Source organism: Pygocentrus nattereri, chromosome 16, assembly GCF_015220715.1.
Source record: "Pygocentrus nattereri isolate fPygNat1 chromosome 16, fPygNat1.pri, whole genome shotgun sequence".
Classification (NCBI taxonomy): domain Eukaryota; kingdom Metazoa; phylum Chordata; class Actinopteri; order Characiformes; family Serrasalmidae; genus Pygocentrus; species Pygocentrus nattereri.
Genome location: NC_051226.1, coordinates 29,470,875 through 29,495,016, shown reverse-complemented (window position 1 = coordinate 29,495,016; position 24,142 = coordinate 29,470,875). Strand labels below are relative to the sequence as shown.

Here is a 24,142-nt window from a genome sequence, read left to right as displayed (position 1 = left end):
AAACTGGATTTGGGCTGGCAGTCTGAGCATAGCCTGAATACATGAAATATGGCATGTTAATAGTTAATTATTGAGCAAAACACTACATGCATTAATCTAAACAAGAAAACAGAAAAAAGCTCATATGTTCAAACATATGACTCTGTATGGTAGTAATGAAAAGAAATCTTCTATGGATCTTCTATGAGTCTGTAGTGGCGAGTGCTATCCTCTATGCTGTTGCACGCTGGGGAAGCTGACTGAGGGTGGCAGATGCCAACAGACTCAACAAACTGATCCGCAAGGCCGGTGATGTTGTGGGTGTGGAGCTGGATTTGCTGACGGCAGTGTTGGAGAGGAGGATGCTGTCTAAGGTGCAGGCCATTATGGACAATGGCTCCAACCCACTCTACGACACAGTGATGAGGCACAGGCATTCATTGCAAGACTCATTCTACCGAAATGCACCTCAGAGCACCACAGGAAGTCATTCTTACCTGTGGCCATTAAACTCTATCGCTCCTCCCTGAATACACAATAACTCAAAGGTGCAATAATTTGAACTGTTTTATACAGTATGTTTCATATTTATTATCACAGCCACTGCCACTTTACTCTATTCGTAAGAATTTAAACTTGTACATATTGAGAATTTCTCTTTTTTTGTCTTAAATTATTAGTTTATTCTTTTAAATAACTGGTTGCAACTGTAACAACTACAGTTTCCCTCTGGGATCAATAAAGTATTCTGATCTGAAAAATTGGTCTTGCTGACTGAACTGGTTGCTGGATGAAATTTTAAGTAAGCCTACTTTCTCATTGGTTCTTTTTTTTGGCTATATTTACTGACTGCATTGCAAAGAAATGTATTTAAATTAAACAACCTTGTTGTGTAAAAAAAATAAATAAGGTTGCTCCCCATTCACACTTGGCGTTTACATGGCTACTATTTTGCTTATTACGAATATTTGTTCAAGGTGCTGTAAGTAACCAGCGTTATACCATAAGATCTGACATCAACATCACAGCTTCGTGTCTTTGCTAATGTTAATTAAAAGTTGAAAGAGGGGAAAAGCAGGGAAAATCTTTTTCAAATGATTTGACTAGTTAACGATTTCAGCTTCACCACTTAGACAGCATTAAAACGCACCCCATATATTTAGCGTGGCATTCTCACTTGCGAACGTGCCGTCCTGCAGGTTGTCATTTACCGTAAATCCTCGTCAAAACCATAGCGACCCCACGCCACAAGCCAGATTTACAAGTCGTGCCAGAAATGTCCATGTTAACCCGAGGTAAGCAAAGCGAAACCCTTGGATCGTGTTTTTACATGAAGTTATTATGGCAAAGACACGTTAGATCACAAATATTTCTGGATTTAAGCTACGATCGTTCTCTGGTGTAACAAGGCTTGTCCTTTGCTGCAGTCATAATGGTGTTGATTTTGGATTAAATATGTTTAGCTTTGACGTTTAAATACGAACTGTGAAATCGCTCTCAGAAACACCCCTTCACTGCCCACAGTGTTTAACGTGGATGGGGCGGATGGGCTGGAATGATGCTGCGCATTTTCTAGAGGGATTGTGTCTTTCAGTCCTACTATACTAAGGGCTCCGGGACGTGGCAGCCAAACGCGCTACGTACCGTTCACGAAGCAGAAAGATCTCAAACGGTTTAACTGTAGATACTCTGAAGAATTTTCAGACCTGTCTCTGCACCTTTAAAGAAAAGAGAGGTAAGGATTTTTTATTTAATAACGTCTGACATTGTGAAGCCGTTACTCATGTTCGTCGCCTATAACGTCCTTCAGCGGTGTTTACTAGTGTTTCTCTGGATTGCTCAAGCACGTTAAATATGTAGGCTATGAGTGTGACTGCATGGTGCAGTCAGCATGTTTTAGATTACATTGTTATCCTTTTAAATGTAAAATTAGTATGTGTTATGTTCTGTGTGGACAAGCTTTATGTCAGCAAACTTCACTGTGGTGTCCAACTGGTGAATCTCGATTATAGGCATAAGTCTGGGTTTCCAGTTTTTGGGGAGCGCTTGACTGGTATTCTTCCGTTTCAAGTGGCGCAGACCCCAGTACAGCGATTTGGAAATTCTGGAAACATCTGCTGAAGTTGCTGACGTCGCCGAACTTTCGGCGACTTTCTACAACTAAAGGCGGGTCGGGAAAGGAATCGGTCTACAGTCGGATCAGAAAAATAGCTGTATAACCAGCATAATAGACCCTTGGGTGTTTTTATTAGGTTCTACATTTGTGAAAATGATTTTTTTCCGTGAAAAGACACAGGCAAGCTCAACAGGCTGAAGTTAGTTTGCTGATTAAGTACAGCCAAGAGTGATTTGTAGACCCAAGTCGTTTTCTTACAGCGTTAAGAACATACACACATCTCGAATGTGGTTTAGGGCTTTAGCTTGCGAATGTAGTGAAGGGAAATGTGGCAGAGCCGCCTCATTTTTTCCATCTGTAGCTGCACAAGTCTGTTAGACGTCTTCACTGCTAGAACATTGCCAGCAAAGAACTCTTGAATGCTTAAAAAGTCAAGCCATATATAATTAGAATGATTGCTAAACTGTTCTGCATTAAAGATTTTTGAAGGCATCTTTGTGACGTTTCGGGAAAGCCTGTAGCTTTTTCCAGTTGTGATGAGAGTGAAATCATTCCTTGATTATGATGATTCATGACACTGTAATGTTCACAAAATAACTCAGAGAAAAGTTATCCTTCTTGCAAGGGAGCGGTGGATGGCGCACGAAGCAAGGCCGCTTTCCTGCTGGCTCCCGAGGCTGTCATCGGGGCCCAGAGGACAGGCACATGGCACTGTTATTCTGTCTTGATAGTTAACGCAGTCTCAGGCTTGTGTAAAAGAAGACATCATTCTTTTGAAGAACAAGGGAGCAAATCACTTATTCTGTGGGAATCATATGGTCACGTGATTGCAGATAAAACTGTGGGTGGTCAGCATCGGTAAAAGCTTTGCCTGCTTTGTCGTGGCATGAAAGCAGGAAAGATACTGATGATGGAGCAGAACCTTAGATGGCTGTGCATCCAGGACACTTTTAAATAAATCACAACGATACAAGCTGAACTGTACACAAAAGATCATCTTGGTTTATAAAACAAAAAAACGATTAAATACGTCCTTCCCTAATTCTTAGGATGAGGATAATGTTATAACTGACAACCTTTTTTAGACAATTAATAAAAAAGTGGTTCAAACAGAAATCAAAACCACAAAGAATTGTAGGTAGCCCCGCCCTCAGAGCTGCATTATTTAAACTGTTGTTTATTTAATAAGTATAACAATTGAGAACTGAGAGTCAGTAAAACATCGTTTAACTTGAAATCTTGTGAGTATTTTCCTTCCTCGTCTTTTTACACGTAATAATTGGCTTAGAGCTGACAGTGGCTTCTTTTTAATTTGGCACAGATATGGATGAAAAACAAAAGCCTTTATAGAGGACTGTGTCCTTCTGCTTACATCATCTGTTAGTCTTTGTCCCTGGGGTTATAGAATAACGTACCCTGCACATGCCTACAGTGCTTTTGCCAACATTTCACCAACCTGCAGGCCATTTTCGTTTTCACTGATTCTTTTGAGCAACCTCAAGGTAACTATGGCTTCTTCTGTTTCTAAGCTGACCTGCTAGGATTTAGTCCCACAAACAAACTGTTGTTAATGAATGCGGTCTTGTATTTAAGTGAATACTTATTTTTGTCTTTTGAAGCAGGAGACAGTGTCAAAGATGCAAATCTTGGCTGTGACGGTTTGGGCTACGTGCTGCATTTGCTGTATTGCTGGGGCAGAGATCTTCACATCAATTGGTAAAGCTGTGAATTTGCCTTGTGTTAGTTTAATTGTTTATCTATGTATTGTTTTACAAGAAACGTATTTTAAATAATCTGTGTCTTTGCCACCTTAATTAGATGCTTTACCCAACATCAAATTTGCTCAGTTTTCCCCCATACTCTGAAAGCAGTCAATCAGCCAAGACATGTTTGACATGACTGAAGGTGCTTCTTTAGTTTTGAACTGGAGCTTTGAGGCTAATGTAGCACAGAAATTCTGAAAACATATAGCTGCCAGGTTATGCACACATGGATACTAGGTACTCTCAAAAAGACTTGCTTAATGACAAAAGGACCAAAAAATAAAAAAAGAGTGCTAATGTTGTCTTTAGATATGTGGCATATTTTTATCCATTAGATTCATTGTGCATAAAGTGTCAAAAATCACATTAGCACAACTATATGAGATTACTTAACAGTAGGGCTGAAAAGATTATTAATTTGATTACAAAAAATGCTAGAGGCAAATTCTTTGCCTTGAGGATTCGTTACCAAAGTCCATCTATTTTAAATGTTTCTGCTATCGTATGACTCCCGCTTTGTAGACGACTGCGCAGCTACCGTATCATTGTTTTACACGGACTGTTAGAACTGACGCACTTTTCAAAGGTTTATAAGGCGGTGCGATTTATTTTCCTCTATATGGCAACGGCGGAAAATAAAGATACCGGTGTCGAAAGGTCGAAAATGTCTAAAGTGTGGTACCATTTTACGGTGTGCAAGGCGGACAGTATAGTGCAGTGTATACCCTGTAAAACGGACCATGCCTACCATAATAGTACTTCTTCAATGCTGCAGCACCTGAACCGAAAGCATCCTCACTTGAACTGCACTTCTCCAAGCGGACTTGGAGCCTCTATGGCGTATGTTTACAATTGCTAACTGATACGAACACCAGCGATTGGTAGAACGTACAGTATTTGTAATTATTTGTAGCCCGTGTTATGAGTCGATAGTGACTAGGCATAATTAGAAGCAAGACAGCAAATGTACCAAGATCTCACTCATGTGATTTATCTCTCCTCATCTCTTCCTCCCGTGTACACACACACACACACACACACACACACACACACACACACACACACACACACACACACACACACTATACTAGGTACATAAGGTAGTAATGATACATGCAACAGATGGACAAAGTTGTATTTCATAGTTTTTTTCATGTCCATCATAAAAGTTTCACTGGAAGGTTGAATAAATGGGTATAGTTGTTTAAAAACACAAGTGTGATTTATCCGGTTACTCGATTGATCGATGAAAAAATTGACAATGCTCGATTCCAAAAATATTCGATAGTTGCAGCCCTACTTAACAGTTTGATGAGGTGAGGGAAATATGTGATTTAGGCATGCATTGTACTTGCCTAGTGGCTGCGTTTTATTACTTGTTAGCAGCTTTAACTCTAAAAGAAACAGTTAGGAACCCAAACATGTTTTGGCTAACTTACCTCACTTGGGGTAAAGGAAAAAGAGTGTAAATTTGAATTGATTGGCCAAATCTCTGCTTTAAGATTAGGCTATTGCCAAACTTGAAGTCTGCTAATGACCACAAAACAACAAAATATTTTCTTTCAGCACCAGAGTTGTTTACTCTGACCCTTGATCTAGCAATTTTAATCACTTCCATTATCACTGCCAGAAGTTTATTTCTTTGTCCTTGTGGTTTTCTGTTTGTCCACTAAGCTTGGATACACACACACAAATGCACAGATGTGTTCTGTGAGTGTCAGAGAAAGTTTTCCCCAGTTTAGAAAAAAGACTCACTAGCTGGCTAAGCGACAGTTAGTGTGGTGAGAGGGATAATTGTATGCCATTCAAAAACTTTGAAGTTACTGAGTGGAGACGTGACTCTTCTACTATTTTGCTGCCAGCTTTTTATACATATAATGTGCATATATGACTTATTTTTTTCCATACTGTGACCATATTGTTTCATTGATCAGAAAAATAACACAAATATCTTATGGAATTTATACAGAAAACTAAGCAAACACACAGCAAACTGTTCATATATATATACTGAGTAGTAACTGAACAAGTTGTGTTGGAACAGCAAGTTTCAGCTGTTGATGTACTTCAGTTCTCACCAACTTGATTCTGGCTTGAAGCAGAACTCCAAAGATTTTTTGAAATATACACAATTCAAAGAGAAAATACTGTTCATCTGGTATCAGACTTGGCTGAGGTGCTTTTTATTTGAAAGCTTTTGGTTAGAGACCTTCTTTATCAGAGTGACAATTGGACTGAAATGTCTTCACAGTGGTGGTATTGGAACTATAGGTCAAAATGTCACAAACACAAAAATATAATCATTTTATTTACTGTCTTAAAACGCCAGATTCAAAACATCTCAAGCATCAGACAGTTTATTTATGACCATTTCATGTGATAGTTCCTGTGATGTAGCTAATTAAATGATGGATGTCTGCTTCCTGTCACTACCATTGAGAACAATTCTTATTCACCAAGTTTCTCCAAGTGAAACAGAATTTCACTTCATTATGTAATCATGCAGAAATGACAAAAAATCAGTCTTATTCCGCTTTAATGTTGCTCTGAAACCATCTGTTTATAGTTCCCAGACTTTCTTTCCATTTTTTAGAGCCTTTTTCTGTTGTCTTATGCACAGGCCAGATGACAGACCTGATTTTTATAGAGAGAGAAGTGGTTCAGTCTCTAAAGGAATACATCCAAGCTGAGGAGTCTAAGCTTGCTGCTGTGAAACGGTATGGCCTTGCTTAAATCAAATATATCATGTGAAGTTTCTCTCTTTGGGCCTGTAGTTATTAGTCATCATATTACTTTATGTGCTGTACTATACTAAAATATGTTGCTCATATGTTCGTTTGCTTGCTGATTTCCCACAGCTGGGCTAACAAGCTGGAAGTGTTGACTCATGCTTCTACCTCAGACCCAGAAGGTTTCTTGGCTCACCCTGTTAATGCGTACAAGCTAATGAAGAGACTCAACACGGAATGGTCCGAGCTGGAGAGCCTTGTGTTAAATGACCCTTCACATGGTAAAGAGCGATCTTGACATTGAGTCTGAGAAAATTTATGCATAAGAATCTTTTATGTAGGACTTTTTAGACTGCATAGGCTTACATTTTAACTGAGCTGCAGTGCATTACTGTGATAATGAGAGGCACAGGCCACCATTGCTCATGTGCAGCATTCTGTGTATTCTGCTAAATGCTGGCCTCAACTTGAACTCCCCTAAGCATGTGTTTGCATGTTGCCACATGGAGTGTTTGCAGATGTCATGAATGGATTTAAGTGAATGTGAAATGAGGAGAGAAGAAAAAGGCTCAGGGCGTTTGGAGAGAAAATGTATTTGTGGTGGTGTTGAGCTGTACACCCTGCGTTTCATAGCCTCGAAAGACTGGAAGACTTATTATCTTGAGAACAAAAGAGCCATGAAAGTGGCTAGGAAATTTGGTTATAAGATTATTAGATTAAGTGACCCTTATTAGTCCCACAATGGGGAAATTTCACCTCAGCATTTAGCCCATCTGTAAAGTGAAACACCACATACGCACTAGTGAGTACACACACACGCCAGGGGGCAGTGAGCACACTTGCTCAGAGACATGGGCAGCCCTATCCGCAGCGCCCGGGGAGCAATTGGGGTTTAGGTGCCTTGCTTAAGGGCACTTCAGTCACGTACTGTCGGTGCTGGGAATCGAACCAGGTCAGGGGCTGGGGATAAAATGAATGACCTTCCGGTCACAAGGCTGGCCCCCTAACTTCCAGCCCATGACGGCACCCATGAGGCTGCAGTTGTATCACAGAGAGATCCCATATTATTGAAAATAATAAATGGCCAATGAGGATCATTCTAATGGTCTATAGAAAGCTGTAAAGAATGTAAAGAATTTAGAAAGATATGATTTAAGAAGAAGAATTTAAGAAGATTTCTTCATTTAAAGGTTTGACCACATTTCTAAAGCTACGGTCCTAAATTTTAATTTAATGGTATACAACTCCTAATATAGCCTCTTAACGCTTGTTGTTATCCAGGTTTCATCTCAAACATTTCAGTACACCGACAGTACTTCCCTGATGAGGAGGATGAGAAGGGGGCAGCGAAAGCTCTGATGCGTCTTCAGGACACATACAACTTGGACTCTGAGAGCTTTTCTAAAGGGAAACTGCCAGGTCAGGGGCAAAACTCTGGTAACCATCATATCCACTTTTCTCTGTGATTCTTTGTAGGTCTGTGTATACATTTGAAGTTCTAATGTTCTTTCATGTGATCCTACATGGTTCAGTTGAGGACAGGTTTCTTGTCTGTAGCTAAATCGTTCTCCATTATCATTTTAGATCTTACTTATGAGATCAGATTGTAGTGGATTTGGCTACTTCTCTTCATAAACTGAGCATAATTCTAGGGACCCTTTTGACTTGCAAGAGGAATGTTAGCAAACACAAGGTGCCAGGATGTTTGGTCAAAATCCAACCAGCCAAGTTAATGGCCCCAGAATTACTTAAGGAGTCTTTTCACCCCCTCATCTGTCATCTTTCTCAACTCATGGCTGCATTGTGCCAGAGAGGACCTGAAACATCTCTCCTCTCAACCGACCCAGTATGTCCGGGAAAAATTTTACTTAACAAAAGTTTCACTTGGATGCAAAATAAGTTTTATAACTTTTGGAAATTCCTTTCTGGAGTCCCTTTATCTATCTGTCTTCCCCACCCCCACACATCTGATTTACCTTCTTCAATCCTTTATGACCATTGTGGGAGAAAGACGTCAGGCTTGAGCACCATAATGAAACCGACAATGATCAGATAACACTCAGCCTACAATGCTAATGGACCCCGTTTGCAAACACTCTGTTCACCTTTGTCCCACTTATATCTCTCTCCCTCACTACCCATTTTTTTTATATGAACACATACACTATATTGCCAAAAGTATTTGCGTGTCTGCCTTCATGCATATGAACTTGAGTGACATCCCATTCTTAATATGATGTCAGCCCACCCTTTACAGCTATAACAGCTTCAACTCTTCTGGGAAGGCTTTCCACAAGGTTTAGGAGTGTGTTTATGGGAATTTTTGACCATTCTTCCAGAAGCACATTTGTGAGGTCAGACACTGATGTTGGACGAGAAGGCCTGGTTCACAGTCTCCGCTCTAATTCATCCCAAAAGTGTCAAGGTCAGGACTGTCAAGTTCTTTCACACCAAACTTGCTCATCCATGTCTTTATGGATGTTGGTTTGTGCACTGTTGCGCAGTCATGTTGGAACAGGAAAGGGCCATCTCCAAACTGTTGCTACAAAGTTCGGAACATGAAACTGTCCCAAATCTCTTGGTCTGTTTTACGAGTTCCTTTCACTGGAACTAAGGGAACGAGCTCAACTCCTGAAAAACATCCCCACACCATAATCCCCATTATGAATGCAGTCAGACAAGTACTGTTCTCCAGACTCGTTCATCGGATTGCCAGATGGAGAAGCGTGATGCATCACTCCAGTGAACACGTCTCCACTGCTCTAGATTCCAGTGGCGGCGCTTTACACCACTGCATTCGTCGCTTTTGCATTGCACTTAACGATGTAAGGCTTGGATGCAGCTGTTCTGCCATGGAAACCGATTACATGAAACTCTCTGCACACTGTTCTTAAACTAATCTGAAGGCCACATGAAGTTTGGAGGTCTGTAGTGATTGACTCTGCAGAAAGTTGGCGACCTCTGTGCACTATGTGCCTCAGCATCCGCTGACCCCGCTCTGTCATTTTACTTGGCCTACCACTTCGGGGCTGAGTTGCTGTCGTTCCCAATCACTTCCACTTTGTTATAATCCCAATGACAGTCGACTGTGGAATATTTAGTAGTGAGGAAATTTCATGACTGGACTTGTTGCACAGGTGGCATCCTGTCACAGTACCACACTGGAATTCACTGAGCTCCTGAGATCAACCCATTCTTTCACAAAAGCAGTCTGCATGCCTAGGTGCTTGGTGACCATGGAAGTGATTGGAACACCTGATTTCAGTTATTTGGATGGGTGAGCGAATGCTTTTGGCAATATAGTGTATGTGACATGCTAATCTTAAATCAAATGCTGAATCTTCCCTCTATGTTAGACATTTCTTGCTATCATTTGAGGTCAAAATAAAAGAGCTCTTTTCCCTGTGCGCAATGTTTTCCGCGTCTTATAAACCACTAAAGGGGTCATGAATACATTTCCTTTGGGATCAATAAAGTATCGATCCATCCATCCTTCCATCCATCCATCCATCCTAATTGATCTGTGAAAAGATGCCCTCTGTGATAAAATATCAATGTGTTACTTGAACTCAATGCTTAATGCTCACATTCCCCACAGTTGTAAAAATTCTTTTATGATTGATAGGTTGGAGTAGATAGGTTTGTTTTATTATTTTGTAATGTTGATTTCTCTTAATCTTTGATGTGTTAACTATGTAAGTAATGTTTGCAATTTATGTAATTATTCTCACAAAAAATGCAATACTTCAAGCACAGTAGAGCTTCTGTCAAGTATGCACAGGAAGCATTAATATTAACTAGATATCTCAGCATTTTGGAATTATGTTCTGTTCTTTAAAAATCTCATTTTCTTTTCTTAGTAATGTTTCTTTTAGAAGTAGGAGTGCTTCAACTAAAGTATGTTGTATGTTCATTAGTATGTTCTTTACATATTTACATTTGAGACAGTAATAATGGTTATATATTTTAAGCGTTCATACTTTTTTACTCTTCCATCACACAATAATCTGAAGGAAATGTTAATTATTAGACTTACTGCATTTGCACTGTGGAGGTCTAACTTAGCTGTGTTTGTGATCCTGTCAATTAATTTAGAAAATTTTGATTGGCCAATGATGGGTCATTGCAAAATCTGCAAGCATAGTCCACCATCCTCCGAGAGGCTGACATAAGGCAGCTGAGGTTCACCATGCTTGTTCGTCCAGGCTGTTTTTTGTGATGTCCCCAGTGACTCTGCTGTGACCTAAGGACCTCCTCTAACTAGTACACTGATATGTACATCTGTTAACTCTAATGTCTAGTTTCTCTCTGTGCACCTATTAATTTATCATTTAGTGCCTGTTTACCTTGTTGTTAATGAATGGTTGTTAATGAAGGTTTCGCTTGTTTGGTTGGGTATGTAATTATCAAAATCCAATTCATTGATCACTGGCTACAGGAAAACCATAACCTAAGATGAACCAAAAGTACTGTTTATGGTGTAGTCTCCCACTACAGTACCTTACAGTCAAGCCAGCATATAGATTCTGATGCAGATTGTTCCTGTCTGGGTAAGCTTCCTGGAATGGAAAGCAAACTTGAATAACTCCCTTCTCCCTTGTGTAAGGAATTGTGCAATTCCTTAACTTGCTTTGAATGTCAGTTTAAGCAAAGGTGCACTACAGTGTTGAACCTATAAAATATGTCAACATGTCAACAGTGTCTTTTTGCAGCTTCAGAGCATAAACAGTAACTTGATTTTAAACAGTAACTTTGACCTTAGTGGGCACCAACTCCTCCCCTACCTACCTACAACTCTATACCTTCTCTAATCAAGCCCTTAATTAGCCTGATCAGGTAAATTAGATTTGGGTTAAAATGAAATTCTGCAGAACTTTAGACCTCCAGTAGGAGGGTTTGTTATGAAATTAAGAAAATGTGCTCAGTGGTGTTGGCTTTGTTTGTCTAGGTGTGCGCTATAATGCCTTTCTGACGGTAGATGACTGTTTTGACATGGGGAAAACTGCTTATAATGAACAAGACTACTACCATGCGGTGCTGTGGATGCAGCAGGCCCTCAGACAGATGGATGCTGGAGAGGAAGCCAAAGCTTCCAAGGCTGATATCTTGGACTACCTCAGCTATTCTGTTTATCAGATGGGTGACTTGCAGCGAGCCACTGAGCTGACCCGACGCCTGGTGTCCATTGGTAATATCTCTTATGAAGACCTCTTACGTTAAAGCTGAGTTAACTTTATAATCTGAATATTCCTTTGCATAAAGTGTGCTGTGTTTGATTACATGTGTATGCATTACTTCTGTGACTCACAGATCCTGGCCACCAGAGGGCAGGAGGGAATCTGCGCTACTTTGAGCGGCTGCTCGCTAAGGAGATAAGAGAGGTGGCCCGCAACAAGCAGGATCCTGCCAAAGAGAAGCCTATTCAGCTTGGAACCTATGAGCGCCCTAGGGATTACCTGCCTGAACGAGAGATCTATGAGGCCCTATGTAGAGGAGAGGGTGTCAAAATGGTGAGTCCATGATTTACATGTGCCTTACATCTGTTTAAGATAAACAAGCCAAAGAACTATTTTGGACTTAAAACATAGTGATTCTGCAACCTTAAACAGGCTGTGCAGTTACTAGTTTTGCGGTGTAGTGATATGTAAGGGTGTACTGATCATTAATTTTAAGGCAAATTCCAAGTTCTTTATGACCAGATTACCAATAGCTGATTTTTTTTATGTTTAAAAATCAGCTTGGCAGATAGCTAACGGGCTAATAGCCTGTTTCAGCAATATAGAGTTATAAGTTGTAAGTATTGACTGACTCTTTCATTCACTCACTCGATCTGCAAGGGGCATTAGGGTACTACAGAATAAAAAGATCATGGCAGTCAACACATTTCACATTATCTATCCATCCATCCATCCATCCATCCATCCATCCATCCATTATCCTCCGATTCTCTGGCCCAGACCTCCCTTTCCCCAGCCACTTCCACTAGCTCCCCGGGGGGTATTCCGAGACACTCCCAGGCAAATATAGTAATATAGTCACAGCAGCGTGTCCTGGGTCTTCCCCGGGGTCTCCTCCCAGGTGGACTTGCCTGTGACACCTCCCGAGGGAGGCGTCCAGGAGGCATCCTTACCAGATGCCCGAAACACCTCAGCTGGCTCCTCTCGACGTGAAGATGCAGCGGCTCTACTCCGAGTCCCTACCGGATGACCGAACTTCTCACCCTGTCTGACAGTCCAGACACCCTGCGGAGGAAACTCATTTCGGCCGCTTGTATTCGCGATCTCGTTCTTTCGGTCATTACCCTCCACTTGAGGCAAGAGCTTATCCCTGACCCAGAGAGGCCTCTCCACCCTTTTCCACCTGAGAACCATGGCCTCGGATTTGGAGGTACTGATTCTCATCCCGGCCGCTTCACACTCTGCTGCAAACCGATCCAGCGAAAGCTGAAGTTCAGGGCCTGATGTCCCCAGTAGGACCACATCATCTGCAAACAGCAGCGATGTGACCTTGGGGTCACCAAACCAGACACCCTCCATCCCCTGACTGCGCCTAGAAATTCTATCCATAAAAATTATGAATAGAATCGAAGACAAAGGGCAGCCCTGACGGAGTCCAACTCTCACTGGGAACGAGTCTGACTTACTGCCGGCCAAGCTCCTGCTTTGTTTGTACAGAGCCTGAATGGCTTGTAGCAAAGAGCCATGTACCCTGTACTCCCGAAGCACCTCCCACAGAATATCCCGGGGAACACAGTCGAATGCCTTCTCCTACATGTATATCTTACAAGCTACAAATGTCAGAAATGCCATAAACAATACAGAAATTCCTATTAAATTAGCAATAGTAAGAAAGACTACTTACAAAGTTTTCTGCTTTTAATACTGCTGCATAATGAAAGGTTTATCCAGGTTGTGCCAGGTTGGGAACACAACTGGGTAAAAATATATAGGATGTATCATATACTATATATTGCTGTCTTCACAGATTTAGTTTTTTTGTTTCTCCACAACTCAAAATAAGTTTACACAGATTAATTGTTTATAGAAGTGTGTGAGAGCTTTCAAAATGTGAGATGGTAAGCTAATGTTGAACTCACTCACATAGACTCCAAAGAGAAGAAGCAGGCTGTTCTGCCGCTACCAAGATGGGAACAGAAATCCTCGCCTCCTGCTCAAACCAATGAAGGAAGAGGATGAGTGGGACAATCCACACATCGTCCGCTACCTTGAGGCCCTTTCCAATGAAGAAATTGAGAAAATTAAGGAACTGGCTAAACCTAGGGTGAGTCCAAGGAATAATTGGTTGAAATAGACTCAACACTGTATATATAGATTCATTCTAGTATCATAAAAAAAGATTTATATTTAATATATATGTAATTTAAACTAACAGTGATGGCTGGTGCTTTTAAAGTCAACCTGAAATGTACATTTTTTTACCTTACTAGTTAATGTCCCTTGTCAAATTGACCAGAATTCATAATTCTTAATTCAAAACTGGTGTTTTATCATTAAAAAGTTGCATCTTTTTTTTTCTAAAACGTCTTAATAGTTTTGCTTACGTCATGTTGTAATATCATATTTCACCACCTGCACCTATCATTAAGGCTGAGCTGTTTATATACACACTCTGCTTAACAATCTGAAGAAAATATCCATTTACGTGCACTCTACATGCGTAGAGTAACACTTAATGTTACCATGACAACTAGCATCACGTCCCATCAAAGTGAAACAAGGAGCAATATGTTACCTGAGTAGTCAGTTGTTTTTAATTTGCTCTATAATTTGTGTAAAGAGAGTGTTCTGCATTTGCTCATATACTTGTCTGAACAGCTTGTTATCGCAAGCTTTAAGGCCATCCATTCTGGTAACTGTGTTTTAAAGTTTGAAGCATAAACTTCATCCCCTCTGCAGAACAGTTGGTTTCTGGCCTCTGCCTTGTTGGAACATTATGATGTAAATGCACATGCGCAGAACATATTTCAAATTTCTGATATGGAATATAATCAGACACAGGCACTTACCTAGCTATTATTCTTCTGTTTAGCATACTATTCACAAAATCACCCTACTCATTCAATTGGACAGAAATATTATTTGAAATGGCCTCAGTCAGATTAGTCTGTTCTGATTGAGGCGTATACATGGACGCATTCTGTTGTGATTGAGCTATTAGTTGGATTCTTAACAGATTATGAGGCAGCATGCAGAAAAAATGCTCAGCTGGCTCAGAGATCCTCCCTGATACAGTGTTTTACTTGGAAATTAGTCATGGTATGGAAGGAAAATGTGTTTTTCAAGTTGACTTTGATGTCCATTTAGCTAATTCTTAGGCTTTCAGCCTAATGTTTTAAAATAAACCCTTGAACAGCAGTTTTTTTGGTAACACTTTATTTGAAGGCTACCTACATAAGGACTTCATGACGCATTCATAAGCACTGAATAATGCGTTTATGAAGAACTACTTGAACATTTATTAAGTGCTTATGTCGGTTCTCGCAACCTGACATAAGATGTTTTATGAAATAAATGACATTGTACTGACATAATAAAAATAAACGTTGAACATATTTACAGCACTAAACATATTTAAAACACTGTACATAATAACTATTTATGTCAGCATTCTTAAGACAACATTGTATTAATATCAGGTGAAATATGCCTGGGAACCACCCCCTCTTCCCTCCATGGCATGGATAAGATGATTGGTGCAATTATGTATAGTGTTTAAATATGTTTAGTGCTGTAAATATGTTCAATCATATTATATCAGTACAATGTCATTTATTTCATAAAACATCTTATGTCAGGTTGCGAGAACTGACATAAGCACTTAATAAATGTTCAAGTAGTGCTTCATAAACACATTATTCAGTGCTTATGAATGTGTTATGAAGCCCTTATGTAGGTAGCCTTCAAATAAAGTGTTACCGGTTTTTTTTTAGTTCTTGCTGTCAATAAAATGTTAAGGAGAAATCGAGAGACTTAAAAAAAATGTGGTAAAAAGTATTGTTCATTATTTTGTCTAGCTCGCAAGGGCCACTGTACGAGATCCAAAAACAGGCGTGCTGACGACGGCTCATTACAGAGTGTCCAAAAGGTGAGACAAGAAGTACAGCAAACCTGTATTGCATACAACAAATCAGTAGTGATGAAAATGCCTAAGTGAGTGCGTGCATGGGAACTACAAGGCTGATGTTATTAAAATCTACTATATGAATCTCGGAACTCCAGTACAAAACTAAAGAAGCAAATCATGGGCATGAAACATTGTCTTTGTTTGGCTTAAAAAAGGGAATTGTGTACATTTGATTTGGGTAAACCATTTCTGTTAAATGGTATAGAAAAGGCTTAGAATTTTCTGCAGACAGCATGTCTGTCTCACTCTGTGAATCAGGAGCAGAGAAATGTGCTCTACTGTAGCTTAATGGCTTATTAAAAACATTCAATTTCATGTGACTATAGTTTGTTATTTGGCAAACTGATTAAAATTACAATTGTCTGTTGTTTTTTAGCATTTTTTTCACAACATGAGTGACTGTTGCCAGTCAAGGATTAATCTTAGATTGCATCACTCTATTGCCCAGCCCTAAAAAATACAGAACCGTGTTTGGTTGCTGATGTATTTCTGTGTGTTTGTGATCTTTAGTGCATGGTTGGAAGGAGATGAGGACCCAGTCATTGATCGTGTAAATCAGAGAATAGAAGATGTCACTGGTTTAACAGTGGATACAGCTGAACTTCTCCAGGTATTAAAATGCTCCATAAACCTAAACCTTTAATTAGACCTAAAGGTGTTTTACCAACTAAAGGTACAAATCTTTGTCTACTTTTTTCTTCTTATTTATCCTTTGCTAGTTCTCTCTCAATTGCTAAACATATAACTTTAACTTTAAAATTTTTTTAAAATCTGGAAAACTTGGACATTGCAGTTTCATTCAGCTCAGTTGATAGGTCTTATGTGTTTTTATTTTTATTATTATTATTATTATTATTATTATTGCTGTGTTCTCCACCTTAATAGAGATTAATATTGATTAAAATCAGCCTGCTATTCAGTCAAATGCTAATATGTTCTATTGTGCTAACATTCTCCCAATATCTACTTTGGTCATTTTAAAACTGTTTAATTAGTGTTAAGTAGAGTTCAGTACAGACTGTAACAGATCTGTTCATGGACAGTCCTCATTAGATTTTAAACAGCATTTTGAACATCATAGACTGTTCATGCAAAGCCACACAAGATTCTTTTTATTTTCTCTGTGGTCGGGGGCGGTTTTGCCCTTATGTGAAATTAAATATCTCATCTAATATACAATTAGAATTATATCTGATCTGATCTCAATTTTTTCCCTATTTTTAAAACAGGTTGCAAACTATGGGGTTGGAGGTCAATATGAGCCACATTTTGATTTCTCTAGGGTAAGTGCATTGTACGAGGCTTACATGGTTTTCAAAGATTTAACATTTTGTATGAAGCTGACAACAACAGTTTAACTTTTACTTGGACTACTCATCAAAACATGCCTGCTACAAAATCTGGTGCAGTGTGGTTTTCCTTGTATATTTTCAAAGGCTTACACAGATCCAATCAGGTTATGGCATGTTCAGTTGTATTTACGTTATTAGTTGATTTTGGTATCTCTTGGACAGCCTGATAGTTGTGGTTTTGGCCTTGATGGAATGGTGTAAATTTAAATTTAGAATTTATAGAATTACAGTTGTCCTTACTAAAGTTCCATATACTTTTGCTTTATACGACATATACAGTAAACAGGTGTATAAAACCAAGCACCTAGGCATGCAGACTGCTTCTATAAGCATTTGTGAAAGAATGGGTCACTCTTAGGAGCTCAGTGAGTTCCAGCATTGTACCATGATAGGATGCCACCTGTCAAGTCCAGTCATGAAATTTCCTCACTACTAAATATTCCACAGTCAACTGTTATAAGAATATTATTATAACAAAGTGGAAATGATTGGGAGCGACAGCAAGTCAGCCACGAAATGGTAGGCCACATAAAATGACAGAGCGGGTCAGCGGAGGCTGAGGCGCATAGTGCGCAGAGGTCGCCAAGCTTCTGCAGAGTCAATCACTACAGACCTCCAAACTTCATGTGGCCTTCAGATTAGCTCAAGAAGACTAAGTACAGAGCTTCATGGAATGGCCCCTTCAGGTTCCAACATGACTGCGCACCAGTGCACAAAGCAAGGTCCGTAAAGACATGGATGAGCGGGTTTGTGGAAGAACTTGACTGGCCTGCACAGAGTCCTGACCTCAACTCGACAGAACACCTTTGGGATGAATTAGAGTGGAGACTGTGAGCCAGGCCTTCTCGTCCAATATCAGTGTCTGACCTCACAAATGCGCTTCTGGAACAGTGTTAAATTCCCACAAACACACTCATAAACCTTGTGGAACCTTGTGTCCCAGAAGAGTTAAGGCCATTATAGCTGCAATGAGTTGGCGGACATCATATGAAACCCTATAGATTTGCGTGTGAAGGCAGAAGGCGAATACTTTTGGCAGTATAGTGTATATACATATACATTTGTTTTATACTGGCTCACTATCAAAACATCTCCATGAATTAGGCCATGCTTTATGTAAATGCTTTTATATGAAGGCACATTGTGGCATGTCCATTGCCAATGATATAAAACAAGTAACTTATTTACATAGGTACTGAAGTAGGCCCAAATGGCTGCATGTTTCATTGTAGTATGACAGATTCCTGAATCAGATGCAGAGTAGCTCGTACATCATTCAGGAGAGTCAAAGGGCCGTTGTGGTTTTGTTTTTTGTTGCAAACAAGATTACATTGAATTCAGTCAGTGGTAGTGTTTACTGTTTTTTAATAGTTTTAAGTTGCAGACAGTGGTAAGTGAGATGCACATGGTACAGTGATTTCCAGCCTTGCCCTACACGGACTGAGATTTCTCCGGATTCCCTGTATTTTTTCACAATGTTATGTATAGTAGATGGTGAACAGCATGTATCCTTTGTAATTTTGCATTGATGTTCTTTCTGTACTGTTTGACAATTGTCTCATTACATTTGAAACAATGTGATGAGAAATTCAATGTGATGAGAAGATTGAAGAAAATTAACAAATCACAGATTCTTGTTTTTATTGCATGTGTGTGTGTGTGTGTGTGTGTGTGTGTGTGTGTGTGTGTGTGTGTGTGTGTGTATATAGGCTTGTTACTGCCTTTTGATTCACAATTTAGTGTTCCATTTGTTAAATTATACATGTATTTGTTCCTAAATTTTGCATATACCAGAGAACTAAGGGTTGTAATTAAAGTAAATCTTGTTTAATTTAGGCCAGATGAACTACATTATCAACCTGGTTCCTGGGGAATTTACAGTATTTCTTCAAGGTCCTAACTGGGCATACTGAGTAATTCTCAGAAGTTTACAACCCACTGAGCAGTTCTCCTTTTGCTATGCCCCAGTGTCTGCTTTTGTTCCATGTTGTGTGATGAGCTCTCTGAGGTGGAGAACCTTCAGCTGTGCAGTTCACTTGGAGTTTAAAGTTACAAATGTCTGTTGCAGCGTCCTTTTGACAACAACCTCAAGGTTGATGGAAATAGGCTTGCCACCTATCTGAACTATGTAAGTACAACTGTATACGCCCTACTCTGCTTTTGTCTTTACTCTGAAATTTTATCTTCATAGAAAGATGAGCCTGATGCTTTCAAATCGTTAGGCACAGGAAATCGTGTGGCTACTTATTTAAATTATGTAAGTATGTACTTCTCCTGTAGTGCCTGGTGTGAATGACACTCTAAGACACTGTTTTGAATGTGTGTGCCACTGATTTTGCCATATCTAGCTTGTTTTACCTAAGCTCTGCGCAAGTTTGTGATTCAGAGGGTTTTTTTTTTGCATCCCAGTACCTTTAGTCAGGGAAAATAATTGTACCACCTTTCCTAAGTTGTATTGACTCCACACACTCCATCTCACCTCCAGGCTTTTTATTTTATTGTTCTGTTTTAAAATATTCGGTTATGAAAGGGTACAAACTTTTGCACTAGGAAAAACTCATGTAAGGTGCATCGTTGAACTTTAAAACCATTGTTGTACCTTTGAGGGTACACTTACCTTGTTTGTAATATATATATAGTTATTTATTTATTTATTGCTGTTACATTAAGTGCATCTTAAACTTGTTTTTTAACTCCTTGATTATTATTGTATTAAACATAACTACACATTTATTTTTATATTTAACGTAAATGAAATAAACAGAAATATAAAATAGTTTGTTAAAAATGTCAGAATACTCTCTGCATGAATAGATTGTGATTGAATATTTCAGGCTGTACCAATGTGATAAACAGCTTTTTGTATTGGTTATGTACCCTTACACTTTATGAATGCAGTTTAAGATAAACACTGTTAAAGAAAAGGGGCCACAATGCTACTTTGCAGAGAGGTTGCAGAGCAAGTGGTTGTTGGTAACATATTTTGTATCTAAATGACAGATGAGTGATGTTGAAGCCGGCGGAGCAACTGTGTTCCCAGATTTTGGTGCTGTTATTTGGCCGAGAAAGGTATCTACTCCTCTTTATGGATTCTTCTCACAAAATTCTGTGACGTTTTTATGTAACCACATACACAATGTGAAATTCACTAAATGTGAAAGGAGATGGAGGTATGTATGCCTGTGTTTTGTAATGGATTGAAATGGATTGCTTTTTCTTAGTCTTCAAAAAAAAAAAGACTAATTACTTCTAAAAATGTAATGGTATTGCTTATGAAGAGAAAAATATCTCACTATTACTGCTGTGTTACTCTCTAGAACCCATACACATCTGTATCAAGTGAAACTTTATTTAGAAAGAAATGGCCAATCGCAGTAAACCTCTATTGTCATTTGTGAAAGTAGCCAGTAGCAACAGTTCAGCTGCCTAAAAAATTGTGTGTTTTTTCTGTATTAAAAATAATAACTTTTGTTCATGAGGTGTCCAGCTTGTACCTAAGCACTGCTGGCTGGTAACTGTTACCTTCTATTTTTCAGGGTACTGCAGTATTCTGGTACAACCTCTTTAGAAGTGGTGAGGGAGACTACCGAACAAGACACGCAGCCTGCCCTGTTTTAGTGGGAAGTAAATGGGGTATGTTTGGTTAAAAACAAATAAAATAAACATCTTAAATGTAGGGGCTTTGGTGTAAAAATATGAATGTGATTTAATATGGTTATGCAAGATTGCTAAACCAAAGTAAGCTGTTGTCAAATCCTCCTTTTACAGCAATACATGTTGTTCAGTTTAAAAGTGTAAAAGTGCTTCAAAGTATTGTACTTTTAGCGTGGTTGGAAACGGTTCTAGGTCTAAAAACACAAAGTATTAGGATCTAGTAATCTAGTAGATGTACTCACCTATTGTATGTTTAAAGCTTAAACTATTGTGGTAATATGTGCCCTGCACAGGCATGATTCAGCAGTGGTTGAGCCTTCCTGTAGAGAAAAAAGGCTATTTTTTGTTCTTAGACTTGCTCTTTTTGCTTGTCTGGCTGTTGTTTGTTTAACTCCATTCTGAAGATTTGCCAATATAGTATATAACTATAAGGAATATTAAAGGACTAAGGGGTCTATTTTCATGGTCATAGTGGATATGCCAAATAAGGCACAAAATCAAATGGTGGCATGTGTGGGTGGGATGCTTTTGGTGTTTCTGTGACCAGTAGTGCAGGCACTAAACTAGTACAGAGCAGCACAACTAAAAACTGGATGGTATTAGCCTGAATACATTATCAGCAAAAATAGTTTCATTACTTTTATTGAAAGAGAAAAACTGAACAACTTGTAGATTTCACTCTGATAATTTAGTAGGAAATGTAGGGCTGATGTATGAATGAATGAAATACATGATACACCAGTGATTAAAACATATTTATTTCTTTTTTAAAGCTACCTTAATCTGCTACCTTAAATTCACAACTACAGTAAATACACTGTGCCACTTTTAACACACTGGTACCTTAAGTCTTCTGTTACTTTGAAGTCCAAGTACCTTAAATCTGCTGCTGCCTTAAATCTCCTAATATAAATCTACTGCCAAATTAAATCCACGACAACCTTAAATCCAGTGCCTCCTTAAATCCATTTAAACCTTGCTTAAACATTGCTACCTTAAATCAGCCACCTTAAATCTAATGCCACAGTAAATCCAGTGCTACCTTAAATTCACAGCCACCTTTAAATTTACTGATATCTTAAATTTATTGCCAACAAAAAATCCACTGCTCCCTCGCATCCTAGTAACATCCGCTTTACATTTACTGCCTTCTTAAATCTCAGGCTACATTAATTAAATTAATTCCTACCTTAAATCCTGCGCGCCATTAAATCAAATACGTCCTAAAGCCCACTGTTTCTTTAACACCAATACCGCCAGAAATTTACTGATGCCTTAAATTCACTGCCATTTTAAATGACTGAAACCTGAAATCCATTGCTACCATACATGAGCTACCACCTTAACTTTACCGATACCTTAAATCCATTACCACCTTATATTTACTGAAACCTTAAATCCACTGCCACCTTATATTTACTGCCACCATAAATTTACTTCCACCTTAAGTCTATTGATACCATCAATCCTCTGCCGTCTTAAGTCCACTGATACCTGAAGTCCACTGCCTCCTCAAATTTACTGATACCCTAAGTCTGCTACCTCCTTACATTTATTTCAAACTTAAATTAAATTCACTGGTGATACACTGCTATCTTATGGTGTGTTGTGTCTGTGTGTGTCTGTGTGTGTCTGTGTGTGTCTGTGTGTGTCTGTGTGTGTCTGTGTGTGTCTGTGTGTGTCTGTGTTTTCTGTGAGATTTGTATGAGAGTCCGTTTGAGAGATGTGCATTGTGACATCACTTGTGGCAGTTAGATTGCATGTTCTGAACATTCCGCCATTCAAAAAAGTTTTTTTGTCTCTTTGTCTTTGAATAATCATTTTTATGATAACTATGTCGGGACGTGGATCGTAGATACAAGTTGCAGAAATAAGCTTTCTTCATAGGGTGGCAGGCTACACTCTACGTGTAGCTCACTTATCCAGAGGAGTTCAAAGTTCAAATATTGATTTGATAACTCAACATTGAGAGGACCCGGTGGAGGTCATTCAGGCATCTGATGGGGATGCCACCTGGCCACCTCCCATTGGAAGTTTACTAGGACAGGGTTGTCTGGGAATCTCTGCATTCCTATTGCTATTGCGGCCCTAGATGATTTAAGCAGTTTAAAAGGATGAACGAATATAAACTAATGAAAGTAATTCAGTCAGTTGAATTTACTTGTTAAATGAGTAATGGTGCCTCTTTCTATTAACCTGGGTACAATTGTGTACGTCCGCAAAGCTTTGGTGTCTTGAAATCAGGAAAATTTGATTTGATTTGTGTATCCAGTAACCAAGCTTAAGCATCAGTTTTCATTTTCAGAGTCACAAAGAGTGAGATTTGCAATATTTTTGTACCCTTTCTTTTCTGACATTTGCTTCTCTGTTCTGATAGTGTCAAATAAATGGATCCACGAGAGAGGTCAGGAATTCAGGCGACCATGTGGCCTCACAGAAGTGGATTGAGTCTGCATTTCAAATCTTAAAATTCAAATTCACAGTTCCACCTTCAGTGCCTGACATGTGATGCATGACAACTACGCAAAGCACACACCACGTTCCAATGCAGTGCTACACGCTATTTTCTTCAGTCAGCCGTGTTGAACTTTCAAATTGTTTGATGATACAGACTTAATGGCCATCACACACAAAGTGGAGTTTGTGTGGCATTGCAGGTGCCTGGCCTTGAGGGATTTCTTCAGTTTTTTTTTTTTTGACAATTTACAGTGTTTTCTTTCCTTTTATTGTTTTATATATTTTCTGTTTCTTAGCGACATGAGAAGAGTGCTTTGTTTCATCAGTAAAGATGCCTGATAGAGCTTTTATCCACCTTCTGGAGAATCGCACTGAGCAGAGATGAGACATTGTGTGTCAAGGTGTGAAAGACGTTTGCTCGTGCCTCATGCCTCGTGTTAAGGAGACATTGGCTAGAATAATCTGCTTTTGCTCACTTCTGTTCTGTTTCTTGTTTTTCTTCTCTTTCTTTATTTATAAAATATGTAAATTATACTGTTTAATGTTTAATTTCATATGAGTGCAGTATATGGTGTGCAATAAACAGTGTCCCTTTTAAATGGTGTGATTTGGTTTTAGCTACATGAATTTTGAAGGTTGTGAATCGTATCAAAATAAATAGTGGATTGCAAAAGCTTTGCAAGGTATCAACCTTTATCTAAAAGGGTACTTTAGATAAACTAAGCTCAGTTTTGGCACTTAGCAATGTTCATCACAGAAACTGACAAATGGTGAGATGGATACGACACTTCCACGGTGCTTTTTACATTCATTACATTGGTAATCATATAATCCATATCTCCCACTCACCAGCGTGCAAGCATTGACCTGCAGCCCTGCGTTTGAAATTCAAAATGGTCAATGAGACACTTTTCAAGCTTGTTACTCGATTTCTGTGCTGAAGAGTTT

The 24,142-nt window shown here is 39.1% G+C and overlaps 1 protein-coding gene across 7 annotated transcripts; it reads left to right on the top strand.

The window, feature by feature from the left end:
• Positions 1 to 1,235: 1,235 nt before the first annotated feature.
• LOC108431872 (prolyl 4-hydroxylase subunit alpha-2) lies at positions 1,236 to 23,793 on the top strand. 7 transcript variants are annotated; one of them, XM_037546249.1, is made up of 15 exons: positions 1,236 to 1,274; positions 3,715 to 3,811; positions 6,479 to 6,575; positions 6,717 to 6,868; positions 7,869 to 8,024; positions 11,536 to 11,775; positions 11,898 to 12,097; positions 13,692 to 13,868; positions 15,622 to 15,692; positions 16,242 to 16,341; positions 16,961 to 17,014; positions 19,275 to 19,340; positions 20,084 to 20,152; positions 20,620 to 20,716; positions 23,115 to 23,793. In XM_037546249.1, the coding sequence occupies exons 2-15, from the start codon at positions 3,733 to 3,735 to the stop codon at positions 23,183 to 23,185; spliced, it is 1,629 nt and encodes a 542-aa protein (XP_037402146.1). In that variant the 5' UTR covers positions 1,236 to 1,274; positions 3,715 to 3,732; the 3' UTR covers positions 23,186 to 23,793. The 7 variants fall into 7 exon arrangements, with proteins under 7 accessions (XP_037402146.1, XP_037402147.1, XP_017560813.1 ...); XM_037546250.1 differs by having other exon boundaries at positions 1,253 to 1,274; positions 3,718 to 3,811; XM_017705324.2 differs by lacking the exons at positions 1,236 to 1,274; positions 19,275 to 19,340 and adding exons at positions 1,516 to 1,714; positions 19,152 to 19,211 and having other exon boundaries at positions 7,869 to 8,006.
• Positions 23,794 to 24,142: the final 349 nt, after the last annotated feature.